An 18,855-nucleotide genomic window follows, 5' to 3' on the forward strand; every position below is an offset into this window, starting at 1 on the left:
CTCCCTCCTGCATGCAGCTCTAGCTATTATGCAGTAGGTGGGGCGTGGGGGTTAATGATAGAAGCATGTTAATGTGAGAGGAGGAGGGCTAAGTACAGCACAAAGTGTTTGCAGTGGAGGGCCAAACAGCTACAATCACAACTTCTTTCAATCACAGCGCGTCCCATTTGAACATTTTCCACCTTAAAGTATGAAATCTATGCAATTTTAATCGCTGTTTAACATGTAGATGCTTTTTGAGCCTTCGACTTGGTTTTAGCTCTCAGTGGTTGGTGCTGAAGGTCCCAGAATGAAATCAGAATCCCTCTAATCCATTTTTTTTACGCCACAGTGAAAACTAAAATAATTAGTTTGCAGGGTCATGAAAATGCATGTAAATGCCACACCAATTTTCATCATTAATTTTCTGTGTTTATCTCAAAATATTCTTTTAATATATATATTTTTTCCTCTTTGTTTATGTGAATTTCTGCATCACAAACAAATTACTGATCCCAACCGTTTTTGTGTTTCTTTTACTTCAATGAAATGATAATAACGAAGTTACATGGTGTAGACATTGCATGCAAAAATGTGCCAGTTGCCACCTGCACCTATAATTTCATCATATCCTTTAAGTACATCCTGCAAGTACACACACACTTTTTATAATCAAGGATTTTTACCAAAAATCAAAGATGTGACAGAAATGCAGACTTTAATCATTTTAAGTATAAATCTATTGAGTTTCCATATTTTTAATACATGGATCCTTTGCAGCCAATGAATGCCTAAACGCTAGAACTCATGGTCGTCACAACAAACTGTGTTTCCTCCCATGAGATGCTCTGTCAGAGTATTTGTTGTTTGTGGAGCTCTCTGCCTTCCGTTTTGTATTTAATAACTGAAAAGCTGCTCTGTTTGGTATCAGGTGACTGACTTGCCTTCAGAAACACTCGGGTTGCTTTCGCGGTATCCGTTTGGACTGTGAAGCGCTGTTTAATCCGTTTTGCCATATTTGGCAGAATCTGAAGAGAGAATATTGCCCTGGTGTAATTACCTTTTTGTGTTATCAACAGTTAATGCACAATAATTTTAGCAACCAATCGAATTGTTTTAATCAGCTCCAAGTTACATGAAAATGCTGTATATGAGTCTTTATAGTGTACATCTAGATAAGATAACTCTTTATTGTCATTGCACAGTCATACATAGTACAGTAGTACAATGAAATTGGAAAAACTGTCCTACGTCGGCACTACATATAACACAACACGACACGATATGACACATCACAACGTAACAAACAACACAACACAGTATATTAACTTAGTATAAAAAAGAAGAATAAGTGTATGTGTATTGCACACTGTTATTATTGCACATTAATTATTATTGCACCTTGTTATAAATATAAATATTATTGTTATCGTTTTAAACATTGTTACCTCCCCCTAAAAAGTCCAGGGAGGTATCCAGTCAGGTCAGCTATTTACATTGATCAGGGCTATTGCCCTGTTGTAAAAGCTGTCCTTGAGTCTATTTGTTCGGGACCTCAGCAGCCTGAACCTCCTGCCAGACGGCAGCAGCTTAAACACCCGGTGTCCTGGGTGTGTGCAGTCCCGTAGGATGCTGCGTGCCCTCTTGAGACAGCGAGTGCTGTACAGGTCCTTCAGGGAGGGAAGAGGATGTCCAATGATTTTTTGGGCCATGTTGATGACCCTCTGGAGTGCCTTTCTGTGTGCTGTGGTGCAGCTGGAGAACCACACACCGATGCAATATGTCAGCACACTTTCAATGGAGCAGCGGTAGAAGACGGTCAGCAGCTCCTTCTTCAGGTCCATTTTTCTGAGGATTCTCAGAAAGTGGAGACGCTGTTGGGCCTTCTTTAAGACCGCAGAGGTGTTAGAGCTCCATTGGAGGTCTGTGTCTATGTGCACACCCAGAAACTTGAAACTGGAGACCCTTTCCACGCACTCCCCGTTGATGCTGACAGGCTGCAGCTCGGACTTCCTCCTTCTGAAGTCAACTACCAGTTCTTTTGTTTTGGTGGTATTGAGGTCCAGGTTGTTGTCTGCACACCAATCTGACAGCCTCTGAACTTCAGCTCTGTATGCAGTCTCATCTCCCCCTGAGATGAGCCCCACCACAGTGGTATCATCTGCAAACTTGATGACTGTGTTGTCTGGGTGGGAACTAACACAGTCATGTGTGTACAGAGTGTACACACATGAGTGTACACACATCTACATGTCAGTCATGCTTGCATGGCCAAACAATGAGAGTAAGTGACCACATGTACAATTTGCTACGTAAACATGCTAAGTAGCTAGTTTGAAATGTACTTGTAGGTACATTTTTACCACTGGGCTGTGGACAGAGCAAGGTTAGCTGTTTCCCCATTTTATAGATTCTAGTGTTTTTGTTAGGCTAAGCTCACCAGCTTAATTGTTTTAGTTAATAGGCTAACATTTAAGGGAAAAAAACAACTCATTGAATGTTAGGCTGTTTATTTTAACGCCTTTTTCACAAGTTTGACAGAAAAATTGAATGTTTCTTTACATCAGTGACTTTTACAGAAAGGCAAGAAGAGATAATGACTTAAACATACCTTTTTAATGATTTTGAACTGCCTGTCTTTTTTTTTTTTCTTCACCTTGCTGCACTACTTGGCTTATTCACAATTAACTAACAATGGCAAGTGCTAAGGAAAAAAATCATTGAGTAAAAGTAACTACAAAACACAATGAAAGAATTCACACGGGCAGTGTTTTATTATACATCATGTGATTTTTTAATGAGCTCAGAAAAAGGTGTGTGTGCATGTGTGTGTGCAATTGTGTGTGCATGTGTGTGTGTGTGTGTTAGATTTTACTGGGCAAATGCTGCTGCCTTGCTTGCCCTGACAGAAGGCCACTGCTGCTTTACATACTGTTTGTATCATATGGAATGTTTTATCTGAACCACTTTTAAAAAAGGAAAACTTGAGATACTGTAAGGTTAAGTAAAACATAATAAAAATAAAATAAATTTTCCTGTTAGACTTCTTTGTCTCGCAGTGTTAAACCAGCAAGACCAATGAAAACCAGGGTGAAATGAGGTAACGTTTCCACCTCACATTCATGCTACAGCTCTTTGAGAAAAAAGCAGGAATGTTCAGGGAGGAAGAAGAGGACAGAAGAGGATAAGCAATAAATGGATCATGAGGAAAGAAAATAGCCCTTTCTTTTCCACCACAAGACACGGTCTACAGAGGCTGCCTCTTGTTAAGCACGATGGCACCAACCAAGTACAAGTGCAAGCCAGGCTCGATCTGATCCACAAACAAGGCTGCCAACACCAAGTAACCTGTCTGACCACTGAGTAGCAGCCATGCTATCTGTGCGTGCTGCTTCTCTGCTCCTGTCTAATAAGAGGCTCATGGAAGATCTGGAGCTGCTGAACTCTGAGTGAGATACTATAAATGCCCTGGCCTTCCTCATCAATGATGTAAGACAGAGGAACAGAGACAAGCTAACCCTCTTAGCCAATGTGCAGCATGTGCGTGTGTGTGTGTGTGTGCGTGCATGCGTGTGTGTGTGTGTGTGTTTGTGAGAGAGCGAGAGAGTCTAAGAGGTAGACACGGACAGACACAGGCAGAGAGCGAGACAGGTTTAGGCTACAGGAAGCTCTTAAGAGTGTGTACAGTTTGCGTTGAGTCCTGGGAGGCCAGCCGTATTCCTCCCTATCACTTCCACTTCATTACTTCGGGAGCGGACATACATTATTCAACTCCGCAAGCCTCAGTCCACAGGGACCGATAGAGCCTTTAACAAACACTTTAACCTGCCTTAACTCGCCCATTGATCCTGTATTTATTTGTCCATTATCTCTCGTGGACTGCTTTGGTTTGTCTTCATTTATATCTCCCTACTGGTCTCAAAACAATTACTCAACCTATATGTGACCGACAGTATCATTTGAAATAAGCTTTGTATTTTCTAAAGATGGGCTTTACTCTCTCATTATTATTATTTGGTATTACCACAGATCTCACAGTCTTTATCAAAACTGTGCAAAAATCAAATATTTCAGTTTAAATATTTCGGTTCTCTTTCTTTCTTTTGAAGGAAAGCCATTTCATGTGATTTTTTATCCAGCTGTGTGTTAGGTTGGTTCAAACCAAAGTGGGATAACCTTGAATAATTAAAATATTAGAAGCATTTTTGAGCTGCTACACAGAACCTGGGATATTGGTTATTATTTCAATGGTAAACAAGATAACCGAGGCTAAATTTCAGAATGAATCAGAACATCACAGAGTAATCAGTCTGCACTGATGTGTCCACCTTAGAATCATGGATGAGGGGGAATACCATGATAATAGATTCACTATTTCACATTTTCCCTGGTGTTTCGGCTTCTGCAGTTCCACAGCTTAGACCTCAGCTGCCATCCTCTGGCAGTCTAGAGAATTACACCCTTATGACAATGCTGGTGGTGCCTGTGTGTGTGTATTTGCTTGTGTGCGGTGGTGTAAGCCTGAGGGTGCAGCAGGCTCGGTTTGCAGTTGTTATTGACCAGGGTGAGGAGGTCAGCCACAACTGTGTGAGTGACTAAAGATGACACAGTAGATCTACTTGTCTGCATGCTGTTCACTTGGGTGTGGTTGCAGATTTCATGTTACATCCATGGATGGACCTCCCAAGAAATTTGACCACCAGCAGCGTCTACCCCAGCTGAGCTCACACCATTTTTTTTATTATTATTATTTTTGTCCAATTAGCATATCATGCTATTAAAGTGCAGGAGGCCAAACAATAAATACAGTAAGGATAATATTAAAAAAATAGTCTTCTTCAGTAATGACGCTATCTTAAGTTTTTATCCATATATCAAACAGAAATGTGGATTAAGGTAGACAAAAGATATTAACTAAGGCATCAATCTTCATTTCCACTGATCATCTATTTCCCAGCAAATGCTGCTAACTGTCTGATCTCTGCATTCCACATCTAGAGAGCTCAGCAGCTCCCGTGAGAGCCTTACTGTGTGCCATGACTGATCACGTGTCATCAAACGCATTTCACTAGTATAAATCCACACCAAATGCCTCAAAAAGCTATGCAATGCAGCCAACAGAGAAGTCGCATGTGATAGCAGTCGATTAAGTGCTTCTTTCTGGAGCGCTGACACTCCCCGGAGAGGAGCTGGGCAATAATTTCCTCAGATTGCCCCTATGGGAACAAGGCTGCTGGTTTTCTATGTCCACTCCAATCACATCTCTAATGGAGAGGCGGGTAAGCATCTGTGACAGTGGGAAACCAGATCTGTACTCCCCCAGTGTGTGTGTGTGTGTCTCTTGCAGATAAACAGTTGGCAGGTTTCCCCTTTCCCTGTGCATGTGCGTGAACACACACACACACACATCTGAGGAGGGGAAATGCAAGCTGGACAGGGTTAATACACTCCATTAAGCTCTATTACCCTAAACGACTTGGGCAAATGAATGAGGACTCACATTACTCTGCAACTGTTTGTGTGCGTTTTTGTGTGTGTGTGGTAGAATGATACAGTGTATGTACATGCACGTGCATGCATCTCAAGTGTAATTAATCTGCGAAGATATGTGACCCATGAGCCATCTATCATTATTCACAAAGTAAAGACAGCGGGGGGGAGGGGGGCTTCACCGTCTTAGTGTATCTTACCATATACCATGATATCATTCTATTATGAATTTAAACATATTTTTAAGCTATTTTTAAAAATATGTTGTTTAAAAATCTTTCGATACCTCCAAGATACCTCCTTTAGAGGTAATGGAAAGCTTTTCTATGTGTTTCCTTGGCAGTGCCGCAGTTTGAGGTAAAACATGCTGCTCCGCGGCTGCTGGGCGAGCCCTCATCTGGGACTCTCCTCAGCTCTTACTGGAACAGTGGCGCGGCTGCCCCTCTGTTGGTCTTCCATGGTCTCTTGTGTTCTGGGGGCCTCTGGATGTCTGGAGTTTTGATCTCCTCCATACCCGCTTCACACCCTGGAGGACGGGGCTGTGGCCCCCCCACACTCCCTAGCAGATCATTACATGGAGAAACCTTTGGAATGCAAGCATGCTGATCCACACAGGTATGCACACATGGGTATTCACAGACGCGGACTAAAGCTTTCTTGGCTGCTGCCTCAAAGCACACTGTGCGCTGTCTATCTTGCGTGCTGCACAATATCGTTTATTATTTAGTAAATATTGATATCTATGACTAGCTAGTTTATTGTGATGGTGCTTTGTTTTCTCTATTATTATGTTGCTCTTTGTTGTTTGCTGCCTCCTCTGTTTGTTTTTTTTGTTTGTTTTTTTTTTTTTCTCCATACAGGTGACCCAGGAGTTCTTTTTTTTTTTCTCTCTCTTCCCCCCCCTTCTCACCGTCTCTTCTCCCCTTTGGTTTTCTTTCTTTCTCTCCCCCTCTTTCTCTCATTCATTCCCCCTGTCCTATTTATTAAAAAAAAAAAAAAAAAAAAAAAAAAAATGACAAAGGATGAACTGAAGCTCTGCCATCACGTAATGTCGCATACTGCTGTTTCTGATGTCATTTAGAAAAAACAAAAAAAAACAAAAAAAAAAACAAACATGCTAACATGTTCACAGTGATAATGCTAACAATGCTAACAATGCTAACGTCAATATCTTCAGTCATTTTATTTTACTTTATAACAGGTAACTTGTCTAAAAGCAGTGTGAACAAATATGACTGATATATGTGGCATTCAGTGCACCAACTACACTTGCTATGTTTCTTGTGTTATGTTTGAGGGTTAATTAGGGTTGTGGCAAGGGAGCAACCAGAATGTAGCTTTTCTTGGCTACAGCATTTGACTTGAAAGTCAAATGCTGCTAGCATTAGTCAGCTAACCTTAATTAGCCATAAAATGTGTTGATAAGCCGAGGCTGCTGTGTAGTGCTGTAGTCATTGAAATGGATGTAAGTCACAGTAGATTATATTAAATCACTGGTTTTTCATGTTTAATTCCCATGGTAATAACACCTCTAATGCTAATGTTTGCCAGGTAAATATTTTACAGATTAGCGTGTTAGTAGCTTTCATGAGTTTTTGTTTCTCTTTGATGCCAAGAGCTCCATTGGGGAAAATGAATAAGAATAATTGTATAAAAATGCTGGCCACATTAGCATTGTCTTCTACAAATGTGCCACAGTAGTATGGCAAAAGCTGCCCAAGGTTGGTTGACATGGAAAGCAAAAAATCAATGTTCACCATACTCCAGGTTTCAATTATTTCACACACAGGTGAGTGCGCCACTGCTCTTATCAGTTACATTTATCAAAATCCAGCTAAAGAGGAAATTATGGTTCAGCTGTCCTAGCAGCTCATCTGTTCATTGGTAGCTACAGAGTGCCCATTTACCTGCAGAGAGTATATTGTCAGCTAGAGGCAGGGTTAAAATATGTGGTACAACTGGTCTGTGGGGTACTCACTGCTCAACTCAACTCAAAAAATAAAAAAAAAAATCCCAAAACTTCACAAAACATAACAAAAGTGATTTCAGAGACAGAAAGCATGTCTCAGTACAAACCTTTGATTCTTTTGGCCTCTGTCACTTCAGTTGTTCCATCACGTTGATGAATTTCCAAAAACACTTCTGTTTTATTCAACTTCTGTTGTGTTTTGTGTATTTTTCCAGCATTTTTCTCTTTTTGCTCATGTGCATTTGATCTGCTTGGGCCACCGAACTAATAGGTCCCTTTTAACCAAATATCTGGGTAATTAAAACTCATAAAGATGCCTTTTTTCTGTAGTTTAGTATTAGACCCATTTAAATTGATGCTGTGTCTAGAATATGATAGACATAAGTTGTTTGTATTGGAATTTTTACTTTCTTACTGTCTCTTAGTAAGTACACAAGGCTTTCATGGCTTAATAAACAAAAATTGATTAGTATAGTTTTCTAACTGTTTGCATGCTACAAAAAGTAATTTTTCACATAAAAAATGTCAAATCATGGGTTAATGGTGTTCGCGATATCCAGTCAGTGAGTCCATAGACCCTCAACAAGCATTCGCGGAGTGCATTCCCCGCAACATTTTCCCAGATATTCTGAAAACGGCGCAAATTACAGAAATCCCCAAGATCTGATATTTCGGGCAGCTTCTCCGCCCCTCTCTAACACACCAGCGTGCCTCAATGGATGCTGAACAAAGACGCAGTGAGTCCTCAGCCCGCCTTTAGGACTCTCCCAGCAGTAAACTAAGCTAAGTTTCGACGCTATAACAAACCCGTGGATAAACATTGTTTCAAAATGGCTGAAAAGAGCCATCGATGCGAACACCGTACCGCAAACCTCCCCTTCGCTCCTAATCGGCTTCCTCTCTCAGATTATTGCCGTGAATGGGCAGACAACAAGAGAAAAGACTTATCACTCCCACTCTTTCATAGCATTTGTTGTGTGTATTTTCCCCCTGTATATTAAATTTGTCTGCTTTTTAAAGGCAGTGGCGACGTTTGCTGTTTGTCTGTACCATACTCGCAGCTGCAACGCGACAATAAAGCAGGCTAAGCAGCAGCACTCTGTAAACTCAGTATTGTGGAGCTTGTTGAATTACCCATGAGTTTTGATACTTTGCTTTTGTGCCTAATTCCACTAATCCCTGCGGAGGAACAGTGAATGGTCTAAATTCCCTATGATATCTTGTCTAGGCTAAACATTTGCTCACTTACGTATACACTGGGTACAGAAAATTATTCTTTTGACAACATTACAACAGATTTAACCCAGTGCCCCGCTTATCCTGCGATGACATGCATTAGCTTCATTGCATTGGGAGGTACATTTCCATTTCAAATTACAGCTCAGCAGTTAGCATCCAGACACACACACCGTTTTGTTTTGTGTTGTTTTTTTCTGTAGCTTGGTCTTGAGCTGCAGTGTTAAAGAGTTTTACGTGCAGAAAGTCCATTAAAAATTCCACAAATATTAACTACCATGTTAATTATTACTTCTCCAGGGACTTTAACCGCGTGTCAGTCCTTTTCTTCTCCAAGCCCCTTGAGGTCAAGCTCTGTAAAGCCTATTTGGCAATCAAACACTGACCCTCCCTAACTCTCATTTCTCCCCCACACACCTCTCTTGCCCTCTTTTTCTTCCCATGGCCTTTTTCTCTGCCTCATCATCCCCCCTTTCTTTCTCCTCCCCTGCTCATGTCCCTTTCTGTCCGGCTGGCCCTCTCAGCGGGGCTATAGAGTCCTAACTTGTCTACATTTACCCCCTGCGTTGGATGACCAATGGAGCCGTTGAGCAGAGAGTCCCTCCTTCTGCGCTTCGCCATTCTCCGCAAGTCAGCTCATGCTCTCTGTTTTCACGACCTCTGACCCTAGGCCATGGCAACTGTGGCAGGAATGTCAGGAGTGATTGGCAGGATAAAGAGTGCAGGCCCTCTCTCCTGCACAAGCGGATTTGAGACACTTTGAGGGGTGAACAATGGCGGATTTGGGCTCGATTGGATCACTGATGAGCTGATGACTGTCAAAAGAGCACGTCGTCTTTACATAAGCCCGATTATCTCTGCGTGGCGGAGGAGCAGAGGGGTAACCGCTGTAGGAGGAAGGGGCAACCGGTGGGGATTTCACCCCCATGCCGAGTCCCTCGAAAAGGGGATAGACCTGCACACGAGGGCCAGGCTTCGAGGCTTGGACCTCTCTCATCCACTGGGGGCCTTTAACAAATCTATTCAGGCGACCGGGAGCCCTCATACATGTGGGCATAATCGCAGGAGGATGGCAAAAGAGTGATGAGGGGGGGCTGCAAGGGGGGATGACACATGGAGGCGATCATTGTTCAATCCCTGAACATCCCATCAAGATGACAGAGGAGCAGAGAGAAAGGAAACGCGAGGATATATATAGAGAGAGTGAGACGCTGACAGAAAAGAGCAGTGGGACACGCAAATCAAAGCCAAATCCCTTCCATAATCTGCCTTATTAATGGGGATTAGAACTCACCAAAGAGCCTATATCAGAATACCAAAGCACCAATAAAGACTCTGCTCACACTGAGAGTTTGAGGAGTTGATATGACTCTAAAACTCCACACAGAGACTCTTGTGTTGTGTTGTGTTTCTTTTTATAAACTGTTGGATTCTACCAGTCGAAAAGTTTCAGGACAATTTGGACCCTAAACTCTGATGGAGTTTGCTTTGGCACAACAAAAAAAAAGAGAGAAAAAAAGAAAAACCTAATCATATTTTGGATCTGCACTGCATTTTCCACTCCTTTCATAACGCAACATGTTTTGGACACGCCGTGTAACAGATATAAAAAGGCCATTTGATGTCATTTTCAGCCCCATCATGCTAAGCTCACTGATTTCCAACTCTGACAGAATAACATATTGTTCGAAAGAGTGAAGGGGTGCGAGCGAGAGGAGCGGCTGATATTCTCCTCAGCGGTGCTGATGGCAGTCTGTCAGAGCTGGCAGAGGAAATGAAAATGGCCTCAAGTGTCTGGCTCCCTTCCACGCCGCTCTCACATCAATGACAACCCTCGCTGCATCATCTCTCCCTCCCTTATTTGCCTTCTTTAGACTTAAATTTGCTCTTTTCGTCCCTCGTTTGCTGACACTCTGGGTACGTGGGTGGGAAAGCAGAGGGACAGACGAGTGCCGTGCTGACTTTTGAGAAAGCGTCACAAGTCACGACGCTCCTCTTTTTTTCCCCACACCTCATACGCACGTCAGATTTACGGCGAGGTTCCAACATCGTTATGAAACCACACTCGGCAGCCTGGTAGCTTACCTTAAAAATCAGGTTTAAAAGAATGTCCTGCCTTTGTCCAGGAGTGGCAAAATTTGCCTGCCAGCATCTCTTTGAGGGAAATAAGCACTTTATAATTTTGTCCACAGGAAAGCAAAATCAGAAAAGATGTTTTTTAAGGGAGATTTTGAGTCAGCTAACGGCTAACATATTCCTTTAAGACTGTTTATGGGGAAAATGCAAAAATTTGCTACATGTCAGTTTAAAAAATGAAAGGTTTCGTTTTTTTGTGTTTTTTATATACATATAAATTTGAGTGATTCTTATTGGAGGATTATGTGTGCTGTTTCATGTTGTTCTTTGTGGGGATGATTTGTCGGGAGCCAGCCCGAGAAAGCTTCTCGGCGGAGACAATAGAATAACTGAACTGGACTGGACCATTAATATAATGATAATTGTAAAAAAATTAATTAGAGAAAGGACTAATGTAAAATCTCAGATTTTGATCACTTGTGCCTATATTGTTTTTTAAATGTGGATCAAATTTTTAGGATAATCTAATAAAGTTAGACGAGACAAACTGTGATGTTTGAGCACAATAGATCAAATGTAGGATTTTAGAATTATAATGTGATTATAAAGTATTTTACTTGTTTTTTTTAAGACAGTCTGACTTCGAAAAACATATATATACCATGGCGATGGGCAATTTTGGTCTTTGTTCAGATTGTGGTCCTAAAGATGAAAAAACTATAGTGCTTGTGTTTTTGAACTGGAGTTCATAATAAGTAGTATTTTTTTCAGAATCAGAATCAGAATACTTTATTGATCCCTGGGGGAAATTATTTTTGTTACAGTGCTCCATTTTAAACCAATTTGATGTATTTGATGCCTGGCTTAGGGTTACTCCTCACTGCTTTACATCTAAGTCCAGTGGAGAGTCAATTAAAAAAAAGAAAAAAGTGTATCTTCATATATTTTATATCTCAGATAAAACCTTTCCAGTTTATCAAAATAAAATTAAAAAATGACCAAATTAGTTCTTTTCGCCTCCGATTGGATGGCTGTCAGGATGTCAGCTCTTTGCAAACAACAGTTCCAGGAGCTGCTCGGCTTTCAAAACCCGATCCCGCAGCAAAGGTTTGCGTATCGTACCTGAGAGGTGGTGCAGACACCACCGTGGGGGCAGCCGTGCTCTTACTTTCTCTGAGAGTCAGGTGGCAGCATTGAGCCAATCTCCAGATTCACAAATCTGGTGGTTCTGATTTTATTTTCGTCTCCTTCCAGAGCACGATTTACATTCAGATCACCATATAACTGTAGTTTTGCTCGATGCCCAATCTGGACCTCATTTAGATTAATTTCCATTCCACAAAACAGTTTAACAAAGAAATCAAAGTTAATGCACAAGCTGCTGTCCTGTTATCAACTGTTGGTGTTAAGCTACTGGATGGCAGAAAGCAGCTATCTAACATATTGCCACATATAGATTTTTCCACCTTTGAATATATGTAATTTTTTAAAACCAAATTTACTCCAAAATTTGTACTTCTATAGACTTCAGCAGTACTTCACTGCTTAAACTTCATCATACACTTTACAGGCCACATTTTAACAGCACCTTGCTAAGGCCACTTCCCTTCTTCCATCTAACTAGTAAGTGTTAATAATTTTAAATACCAGACTTTCAAAGACTTGCAGCAAAGATTTCAACAAACACGTCAATCTAAATTTTATCTGCACGTAAACCTGGAGCTGTCTGGGCCCCTTGAGAGGCCCCAAACTGTGCCGCTAAACCAAGCATCGGACCACAGCTTTGAAAGCAGTCGCCGTTAGCAGCTCTCAGACCCCCCACCATCTTCTCCCTCTCTCTCTTTTTCTCTCTATGCACCCCCCTGTCTTTGGGCCTGTGAACGTCAAGGATGCCACAAAGTGACACACAAGCCCACCACCGCCGCCCCAACCCCTTCTCTCGCCTCCCCCGTGAGCTGCTGCCCCCATACTGGCTTGCTGGCCTTTCCTCTCCGTCTGATCCATATTTCAGAGGCAGCAGTGGTGGCACAGAGGGGTATAATCCAACATTAAAGCGAGGAGGCCTGGGCTGAAAGCACAAGCGCAGGTTCACAAGGTCCTGGAAATCTTCAATTTTCAATTTCCGCAGCGTTTGCAGTGGTTTCCAAGGCACGGGCATAAGTCTTCGAGCTTTGTTGGCGAGAGTGCAGGTTTCAATAAAACTGACTTTCCTGGTAGTTTAAAAAAATAAAGGAGCTGACACTGCATGGTTCGTGTGAAACAAACTAGACACAGGGACGACGAGGTCAGCTGGAGATTAACTGCAATACTTGTATTATATGTATATTAATATAGATATATAATTACCCTTCAAATACCAAATCCACTTGAGCTCTTGAAGGAGAATTTCTCTGCATACATTAATTGCACTCTCTGTATTGTACTGGTTACTTATTGGAAATTTATGTTATAAAAATCCTAAATTCAGGCACTAAAAAATAAATAAATAACAATACTAATAATAATGTGTGCTTAGTTTAGGAAGTTTACAGTGCTTCTTAATCTGCATTCTGCCCTTGTTTCTTTGATTTCTTTGGCTGGAAATTGGTCCCCTCTTATTAAATACAGGTGGTGGGATTTTCTTCAGTAATAAAGCGCTATAATGACATTTATTTAGTTCCCAAAAAATATATTCTTTAAAGACAAATTCATATCCTGTATTTACAATTTTTTTTCCAAGGTTTCCATTCACAACAGAGGAACAGAGGGGGGACATAAGAGGACATAAAAGAGAAATACAAGTGATTCAGAGACTAAAAAAAACAAAAAACAAACAAACAAAAAACGCGAACATCTCTTTTTCATGTGGAAGCTAAACAGTAATACTACAACAGGCCTCCCAGTCCAAAAAATATCCTTCGTTAAACTGTTCTCCATTAAATAAAATTATTCCTCTTTTTCTTTCTCTTCTCATATTGTTGTTGTCAGAACTCGCTGTGCTGCTGTCCCGTGGTGAGGTCTGAGGAAAGAGAAGAAGAGGAAACTATTGCTCAGAGGTGAATAAAGTCTAGACATTATAATTATATTATCTGAAACAAATTTGGCAATTTTACTCTTAAAAAGAAATCCTTCGTTTAAACTAATGAAGCAACTTTTTTAACACTTCGAGTTTGTTTCCTTCAAACGGTGTTAAGCTGTATTTATGCAAATTAAAAACCCCACTATAGGTAAATTGTTTTATGTCTTTTCACGCTCTGCTTCATTCATGATGTTGCCATCAGGGCTTTCTTTGACATACATTAGCTTCATTCAAGGGGGGGGGGGGGGGGGGGGGGGGGGCGTGAATAAATAGCGGCAGATTATTTAAATGACTTGGTGGCGATAGCTCATTGTTGGAGGATGGGGGGGCAGGCTGGGAGGGGAGAGAGGGAGGGAGAGGCGCAGAATATATCAGACTCCTGCCTGACGAGGCGTTAAAGTGGGGACTCAATCGTATGATTTATGTGCCGAGTTCTGCCTCCCCAACCAGTCAGGTGTAACAGTGTTTACCTCTTGCTGTAAGGTTCATTTAATCGAGGCTGATGGTGTTATAATGCCAAAATTGATTTGAAATCACCTGTCAGTGATCATCTGAAAGGGGGACTTCAGGGAATCGGGCCTGTGGTCGCTCTCTTCATCTGCGGAAGGAAAGAAAACAAACTAGTGAGTGACAAGGTGTTCGTGAAATTACCTTTGAAAATAAAGTGAAACTGCCCTGCAGGAAGGAGAGCTGCTGTTGTCGCCATTTGAGTGATTCAACGGAACAAGTCCTATGAATAATAATAATAATAATAATAATAATAATAATAATAATAATAATAATAATAATAATAATAATAATAAGAAGAAGAAGAAGAAGAAGAAGAAGAAGTTGAAATCAGGCCCATACCATCTCTTTTTGGACTGAAGCTCCCTGATGACTCTAGATCGCTGTCGTCTTCCGTACCCGACGTTCCCGTGCCGACCGTTGCCGGTCGTGCGTCACGACGCGCAGCCGGCACTGCGCCGTGGACGGGCAGGTGTCCGGCCGGCGCCCCTGCCAGGAGCGACCTCATGTTCAAAAGAGAGTTGGCATTCAGAAAAGCTGCATTGGCCCAGTTGTGCAGCTTGCCAATCTGGCACGTATATATTCCGTGACCCGGGAGTAAGGCCGGGTGTCCGGTGGAGGCCAAAGCCGCGTGGTGCGCAAGGGCCGCGGAGGGAGATTTGTGAGAGCTGTCGGGCGCCGTGGCGGTCTCAGCCAGAGACCAGATTTTAGGTTTGCTCTGTGCTGGTCTCTGGCACTCCTGCCTGCCGGGCGAATGATCCGCGGGAAGCTTGACACTGGGCGATTTACCGAGAGAAACACCCGCCTCGGCTCCTCTCAGGGCCTCCGCAGAAAGCGTCCTGCTGCTCTCCGAGCTCTTCGACTCAGAGGCCTGCTCGGCGGCGGACAGGCCCGCCTCGGCCTCCCCCCTCGCGGAGCCACGCTCCCCTTCGCGCTGCTCCTCGGGTCTCTCGATATCGACGGTTTCCAAATCTATCTCCTCCTCTTCATCTTCGTCGTCGCTGCCGTTCTTGCCGTGCTCGTCCTCGTTGTCGCTGCTGAAGATGCGGCCGTCCCGGTCCTCAGCGCTGCGGCCCCAGGTGACCTTGTTCTCCTTCTTCAGGCGTCTGCGGGCGTTCGCGAACCACGTCGACACCTGTAAAAGAAAAGCGCGTTTTTAAGCATTATTACTCAGATGCTGTGGTTTGAAAGCTGTAGATGGGGAATTATAAAACATTTAAAAAGACATCTGATTTTATTTATTATTCCTGAGCTTTTTTCCCTCTGCAGGTGTATTAAAAACAGTCATATGTGGGCCAACTGAGTTCTCATAACAAATAGCAGTGCTATTGAAGGACATTAAAATGAAGAATAAAACCTTTAAAATAATGATTAGAGATTTATTTTAAGTGGGCCTGGAGGCTGATGCCCACCAAATTGTGCTTGTAAGGTGCCAGAAAGACCACTGAACTGAAACATTTTATACAAATTGAGCTCCGAAAACATATCACGCTGCCCACCTGTGTGAGTGTCATTCTCGTAATGATAGCAAGCATGATCTTCTCTCCTTTGGTGGGGTAAGGGTTCTTCTGGTGTTCCTGCAGCCAGGCCTTCAGGGTGCTGGTGGTCTCCCTTGTGGCCGTTTTGGCCCTTGACGGGTCTCCGTACGGGTACTGGCCGTAGGGGTAGAAGCCTTGGGCGGTGTGAACAGGTAGAGAAGCTGGGTGGGACCCCGGGCTGTCCTTCAGCTCATACTGTGAGCCCTGGAATGTTGTTGGGAGAAAAAAAAAATGGGGGCAACTTGTTGAGCAACTCCAAAGATATTTGCGCCTCAAGTTCAGAAAAAATGGAAATTTGGAGCAAAAACGTTTTGCGTGACAAAACAAAACAAAAAACTTACAAGTTTGAAAAAAAAAAAAATCAGTAATCAGACACAGATCACAACAAATATCCTTCATTTTTAGGTCGCTTGCAAATTTCTATGATCTAGGCCTACCATATTATTTTGTTTTGATTTTTATTTAATTCAATATTGATAAATGCCTTTATGCTAAAACGTGCAGCCTACCACAGTAGACAGGTCCACATTTGTAGAAAAAAAAGCAAAAAACAAACAAAAAACAACAACATTATGTTCACGCTTTCAAAAACCATGACCTCAAATTAAATTTGAAACTGAAGTTTAGTGTCACGCTACCAGAGATCGTTCATTTGTGTTATGTGGCTATTCAGTTCTTTGCAATTCACCCAAGTATTTATAGCTCCAACACACAGACAATTAAATATTAATTATTAATAATTAATTTATCTCAATAAAATTCACAAAAATTATCTTAAAAAACAAATAAAAAAGCGAACAACCCGCCATTTAAATGGTTCAAGTTGTATTTACGCATTACAGTGAAAAGCTCAGCCTCACTATTTTCTTATGAACACCTGAACGTGTATCATCTCTCACCATCTGGGATATGAGGGCGAGGTCTGTGGCTCCGCTGTACGGCAGAAAGGCACTGTAGTTATGAGCCGCCCATGGGCTTCCGTACATCCCCAGCATGGAGCCGACAGCCGCGGCGGTCGCTGATGAGCTCACGCCGCCCTCGGTGGTTCCTTCCCGGGCAGAGCCCGGCCGCTCGCCTCCGTACACCTCATGGGAGGCGCTGAGGAACTGGGGATACCCCAGCTGAGGCAAAGACATGTCCGGAGTATGCGTGCAGTAAATCTCTCCCAAAGTCACAAGAGCGAAAAAAAGAAAGATGATGCAGGGGAAAAAAAAGAAAAGAAAGAAGGAATCCCCAAAAAAGAACAGAAAAACGGGACAGTTAAAAAACAAAACAAATCAGGATGACCCCCACTTAAAAAAGAAGAAACTGTCAGCCTTCCCTTCCACCGAGTTGTGTCTCAGGAGCAGTTTGGCACTTTCGAGTGCGGAGTTGATGCGTATGTCTGGCCGCAGGAGCTTCTGGATGTGGAGCTGAGTGACTGATTGGCAGCCTACTTAAGCACCAAGCTCCTCCTATGCCCGGGGCAGGCGATTAGTGCATTGGTTAGCCCAGGTCGTCTGCGTGTGTGTGCGTGTGTATTGATGTATGTGATTTAATTTCGACAGTCTTCACTGTGTCTACCGAAAAGGTAACCTGTGTGTGTGCGCGCATGTGTGCGCAGTGTATGTGTGTCTTGCGCAATGAATTCATTAATTACTACTACTACAATAATAATAATAATAATAATAATAATAATAATAATAATAATAATAATAATAATAATAATCTCTCCGTATTTTGGTGTCATTTTTCGGTGCTTTGACTGCTGACTCGTGGGGTATGCCCGGACATTCCTGGTCCAGCAGATGGGCCGGGAAGCATTGATATGGTCGGACAGATCCACGAGGAATGTCCGTGATTATCGGCGGAAGTCAGTGGAGCTTATGTTTTCAGAGCTGTGGAGATAAAGGAGAGTGGAGGTAATGACAGAGATCGAAGATGATAGGAGATGGCAGCGATACGGAGCGCACGGGAGCTGTGGAGTGGAAAATGACAGATGTTTGCTGAGAAGAATAGACTACTGTAGGCCCTTGGTATCAGTTGCAGATGTCGCAGAAATGTTAAAGCGGTTTTGAGGTATGAGATGAAAAGTGGTGGTGTTTTTTTTTTTTTGAGGGGGGGGGGGGGGGGGGGGGGGGGGACCATATTTATGTGGGAGAAAGTGTAAAAATGGACCCTCACGTGTGGGAGGAGGCAGGCTGATGTGTCCTCATTGACAGGCTTAACCATCACAACACATAGCAACTGTGCTTCTTTGAACACACACACCTCCTTTCACACACTGTGTCACACACTCTATCACACACACGCACACTTGGGCAGTGCTAATGAGGTTGAGCACCCTGCACCCTGCTCTGTGGCCCTGTGGCCCTCCTGGGTCCCCTCAGAGGTTAGCGCTGTAATTACTCCATCCCTATAAATACAGATTCATCATTTCACACTCTGAGCTCCTGATGAGCTTGGCTGAGCCAAGAGAGAGAGAGAGAGAGAGGAGAGAGAGGAAGGGGAGGGAGAGGGGGAGGGAAGAGGGGTCTAATGATTTAATTACAGTGCTTAAAGCCCACTCTGGCTAAGTGATGGTCCTCTCTGTCTCTTTCTCTGCTCTCTTCCCTCCTCAGCGCTGGCACCTAGAGGGCTTTACTCATGAATCTCAAAGCTGTTTTTCCTAAACACATATTATGACGAGCCCCGCCGCCGCCACTGCTGCCGCTGCATATGTGTGTGTGAGAAACAGAGAGCGGGAGAGGGAGAGAGGATGCTTAATCTCCATGGCATTTTAAATGGCATTCATGGAGAGCGCCTCTATCCTCATTGCCAAGGTAAATGGAGCCAGGGGACTCTCCATTTCAGCTCGATAAAAGAGCAACGTTAAAGACCCTCACCATCTACCCCTCAGCCCCCCACCCCCTCTCTCTTCCCCTCTCTCTCTCTCTCAGTCTTTGCCTCTCTCTCCCTCCCTTCCTCACTTAAAATTAATGTTTTTCTCATGACAGGGGAGGGAAACGAGACATATCCACCAT

The 18,855-nt window shown here is 42.9% G+C and overlaps 1 protein-coding gene across 1 annotated transcript; it reads right to left on the minus strand.

The window, feature by feature from the left end:
* Nucleotides 1-13,035: 13,035 nt before the first annotated feature.
* irx1b (iroquois homeobox 1b) lies at nucleotides 13,036-17,269 on the minus strand. Its single transcript, XM_014412747.3, has 5 exons — nucleotides 16,753-17,269; nucleotides 15,815-16,057; nucleotides 14,658-15,450; nucleotides 14,346-14,406; nucleotides 13,036-13,748 (listed from the first exon to the last, which is right to left on the minus strand). Exons 1-5 carry the CDS (start codon nucleotides 16,987-16,989, stop codon nucleotides 13,700-13,702), a joined length of 1,383 nt encoding a protein of 460 aa, XP_014268233.3. The 5' UTR covers nucleotides 16,990-17,269; the 3' UTR covers nucleotides 13,036-13,699.
* Between the last annotated feature and the right edge of the window lie 1,586 nt (nucleotides 17,270-18,855).

Source organism: Maylandia zebra, linkage group LG22 (genome assembly GCF_041146795.1).
Source record: "Maylandia zebra isolate NMK-2024a linkage group LG22, Mzebra_GT3a, whole genome shotgun sequence".
Lineage (NCBI taxonomy): Eukaryota > Metazoa > Chordata > Actinopteri > Cichliformes > Cichlidae > Maylandia > Maylandia zebra.

Bases quoted from the DNA above. Each gene is read 5' to 3' on its own strand.
- irx1b (XM_014412747.3), bottom strand. From the start codon at position 16,989: ATGTCTTTGCCTCAGCTGGGGTATCCCCAGTTCCTCAGCGCCTCCCAT. The intron at 16,058-16,752 runs GTGAGAGATGAT...ACAACATTCCAG, and splicing joins TCGCCCTCATATCCCAGATG to GGCTCACAGTATGAGCTGAA. The intron at 15,451-15,814 runs GTGGGCAGCGTG...TTTCTTTTACAG, and splicing joins CGAGAATGACACTCACACAG to GTGTCGACGTGGTTCGCGAA.